Source organism: Nestor notabilis, unplaced genomic scaffold (genome assembly GCF_000696875.1).
Source record: "Nestor notabilis isolate BGI_N333 unplaced genomic scaffold, ASM69687v1 scaffold13013, whole genome shotgun sequence".
In the NCBI taxonomy this organism is placed as follows: domain Eukaryota; kingdom Metazoa; phylum Chordata; class Aves; order Psittaciformes; family Psittacidae; genus Nestor; species Nestor notabilis.
In genome coordinates this window covers 7,613-11,237 of record NW_009923393.1, presented here as the reverse complement: position 1 = coordinate 11,237, position 3,625 = coordinate 7,613, and the positions used below count along the sequence as shown (strand labels likewise).

The following is a 3,625-nucleotide window of genomic DNA, read 5'->3' as shown; positions in this document are numbered from 1 at the left end:
CAAGCCCCTGTGTCCAACCTGGCCTTGAACACTGCCAGGGATGGGGCAGCCACAGCTCTGGGCAACCTGCACCAGTGTCTCACCACCCTCACAGTAAAGAACTTCCTAATATCTAATTATAATCTCCCCTTGGTCGGTTTAAAGCCATTGCCCCTTGTACTGTCACTACATGCCCTTGTAAAAAGTCCCTCTCCAAGTTTCTTGTAGGTGCCCTTTATGTACTGGAAGGCTGCTATAAGGTGTCCCTGGAGCCTTCTCCAGGCTGAACAAGCCCAGCTCTCTCAGCCTGTCTTCACAGGAGAGGTGCTCCAGCTCGAAGCTGGTATGAAAAAGAGATATGTGCAAATGTTTTGTTGCAGAGAATTTTTCTTGCATGAACTGGAAGTATCTGGGTGCATGTGCTGTGAATTTCACAAGGGTACATTGTTTCCTCAATCCTACAGCAGAACTTGCTTATTTAACATCTTAGAAAAGCTAAATCTCTGAATTCAGTCTGCTCTTTTTTTTTTCTCTCTGTCTAGTGTGGGATCAGGCAAAATTAAGCCTCTACAACTGGCTTTGGTATGAGACAACCACATTTAGTCCGTATGTGGAAGAAACATCTTATGAGAACTCACTTTTAGTACAGCAATCTGGATCTTTGGCTTTGAGCTCCCTAACACATGTCCTCCGCAGTCTCACTCTCAATGCCAGGTAAGGCACTGTTACGCTTCATAGTAGCACTTGCTAAGAATCCAGTCCTTGCTAGGTTACCCAGGAGGCAATCCCTGTTTTCTGACAGCAGTGTTCAAGATGAAGATGGTAGGACTGAGTTCCAATTGATTGACTATTTTAAATGAACAGTGTTTGGATAGCAAGCCTTGTCCAGTGTCAGGATTCATGACCAGGACTTTGTACTTGAAGGAAAAATAAGTTAATATTTTCTGATGGGGTGTGTGGGGTGTGCTTGTTTTTGTTTGGGTTTGGTTTTTTTTTTGTTTTTTTTTTTTTGTTTTTTTTTTTTTTGTTTTGTTTGTTTTTGGCTTGTTTTTTTTTCCCCTTTTGATTTTCCCCTCTTCTCCTTTCACTTAGGGGGATATTCAGATTGCTTGCTCAGTACCAGCTGGAGAACAAAGACAACCCATCTTATCCAGGTATGTACTCACCTTTTCTTATCTGTTTGGGTGTTGCCATTGCCAGGTCAGTCATAGCAGCACTGGCTTTTGATATGCAGCTTACGTCACTAGCAACAGAAGTGCTGTAACTGTTGGCTCAGTAAGACTCAGTGGCATAGACTATTTCTAGTGGTATTGTGTCGGAATGACAGGAAATCAGTAGACTGGCTGGTTCTGAAGGACCTCCTCTTATTGTTGTCTGCTTTGATGTTTAGATGTGATAAGACAATTCATGGGAGACTGTGGAGTTAAAAAATTAAAATAAAGGAAGAATATGAATTTGCATAACTAGCACTTAAAGGACCGGGGAAAGGCAGGAGATTCTGTTCAGGTGCTGCTCCTGTCTAAATGATTTCTCATGTGTCCCTGCTTTCTAGGATACATGTGGAATATTCTGCCACTGTCTCTAACACGTGCTGCAGGGGATATCAGTAATATGTCAATAGTAAAGAAAGTTGGAAGTAAGATAGAAGAGTTGGAAATTAGGAGAAATTAACCTTGTTAGGTAGGAAGTGCATTTAAAGTGCTACTAAAATACCATGAGGCAAACAGGGTGACTGAAACACTAATTCATCTGTTTTCCATTGATTACTGAAATATTAAGTTGGCTGTATACTTGAAAGAAGTGATGTTACTGTAGCCAGTGTGGTCTAAGCCAAAGCAAGATTTGTAGAAGGAGACTATATGTTGTTAGGCAAAAAATCTGGGAAAATCTATCAATCTTACCACTTCAGTTTCTTGTTCTTGCCTTTTTCAATCTCCAGGGCTGTCTTTTCAAGACTTCTACCAGCAGTGTCGGGAGGCTTTCCTTGTGAACAGTGACCTGACACTCAGGGCACAGCTGACAGAATTCAGGGACCACAAGCTCATCCGGACCAAGCGGGTGAGTTGGGGGAAAAAGATAATTCTGGATATTCAGCCTCCTTAAACAAAACTAATGCTTACTTGCTACTAAGTATCCCTAAGACACCACTCTGCAGCTTGCAGTGAGGCTATATTGTTTGAAGCATCTAGGAACTAGCAAAGGGCTGAAATTCTGTAATAGCAGCTCTTTCCATGCCTCCAATTTGTCAACACCCTCTACATGGATTGGGAGCTGTAAAAATACAGTGTGCTTTGTTTACACAGCAACCTACAGGTCTCTTCTTCCTGAAAACCTTGAGAAGTAGTAGACTCTGGAGCCTGATAATCTGCTTCCAATAGTTACCTGTATTTGCACAACAGAAGAATGCAGGCTAGTCCTAATAATGAGGCAGTATAGTAGTTCTAGATATGGGAACACCGTGTTGAGGAGCTGTGTAGTGTCAGACTAGCACAGCCCACCAGAAGATTTCTTATATACTGACTTTTCTCAGTATTTGTTCATTTCCAGTGTTGCTCAAGTGAAATACTCCTGGGTTTTAGCAATATAGTCCTCCTGAGTGCTGGCCAGCTCTCACCCAGACTGCAAATAGACATTGGCGTTGCAGTGCTGTCTAGCGGCTTGCATTGCATCGTGCACCGGCGTTAACGGAATGTGTATGTCTGTTCTCAGGGAGCTGATGGTGTGGAATACTTATTAATTCCTGTAGATGACAGTACATTGACCGACTTCTTAGAGAAAGAGGATGAAGATGTGTAACGTCTCTCTGTTCTCAAAGCATCTACGGCAGTTGCTCCCGAGGGCTGCTGGAGAGGGGCCTATGCTCAGGTCTCTCTCCCTCCAACCCCAAGGCTGCTGGACTACTTACTGAAATGTAATAATTGTAATGAATGATGCTCATTGTTAAACTACTTCAGGTAGTTTGAAATGTTGACTTCTGTAAGCAAGGCATCTCTTGCTCTGTAGTTAGATTTGTCTGGGTTGCCTCTTAGCTCAGATGATGCCTTCTTCATATCTATGCAGCCACCCTTACAGCCAGAAAAACAAACTCGGTAAGATTGTGCCTTCTGCTCTCTACCTCACCAGCCATGAGGGTTTGATTGGAGCAGTTTACTTGGGAAGTGCAAATCTCTAGAATGTCAGAGCTTTAGTTTGTACCAGTGGTGCAACTTTTCTCAACTGAGTGCTTTCCAGTACTCCTTTACTAGTTAGACAAGACTAGCTTCCAGTGTATGAAGAAGCCAAGATTTATAATGCTAAGAGACCTGCCTTGACTGCATGAGGGACTGGTGGGTTTGGGGGACACTGTGAGTAACTTACTGAATTCTGGCAATAGAACTGAAGGACTTGCCCCAAACCCAAGATAATCAAAACTGTCATGGACTTGAGTCATTGCCTGTTGGGGAGGGTGAGAGCATCCAGCTTCTTTTATCTGCTTTCCAAGTTGCAATCCAGGAATAGGAAGAGGTTATGAAGTTTTTCTGTTGATTTTTTTAAAAGCTTGATTGTATATATGTATTTTTTTTTATATCAGGAGAGTCTGCTGATCCTGGAGGAGGCCTTAAGTGCCACTTATAAACTCTCCCTTTTTTTAAGCCCTCAGAGGCTG

The 3,625-nt window shown here is 42.7% G+C and overlaps 1 protein-coding gene across 1 annotated transcript in view; it reads left to right on the top strand.

The window, feature by feature from the left end:
- ORC2 (origin recognition complex, subunit 2) overlaps positions 1 to 3,284 on the top strand; it is a gene marked incomplete at its 5' end in the record, with an annotated part of 15,982 nt that extends 12,698 nt beyond the window's left edge. The window contains 4 exon segments of the mRNA XM_010012118.1: positions 522 to 693; positions 1,072 to 1,133; positions 1,919 to 2,037; positions 2,689 to 3,284. Coding sequence (XP_010010420.1) covers positions 522 to 693; positions 1,072 to 1,133; positions 1,919 to 2,037; positions 2,689 to 2,775 — 440 coding nt within the window.
- Between the last annotated feature and the right edge of the window lie 341 nt (positions 3,285 to 3,625).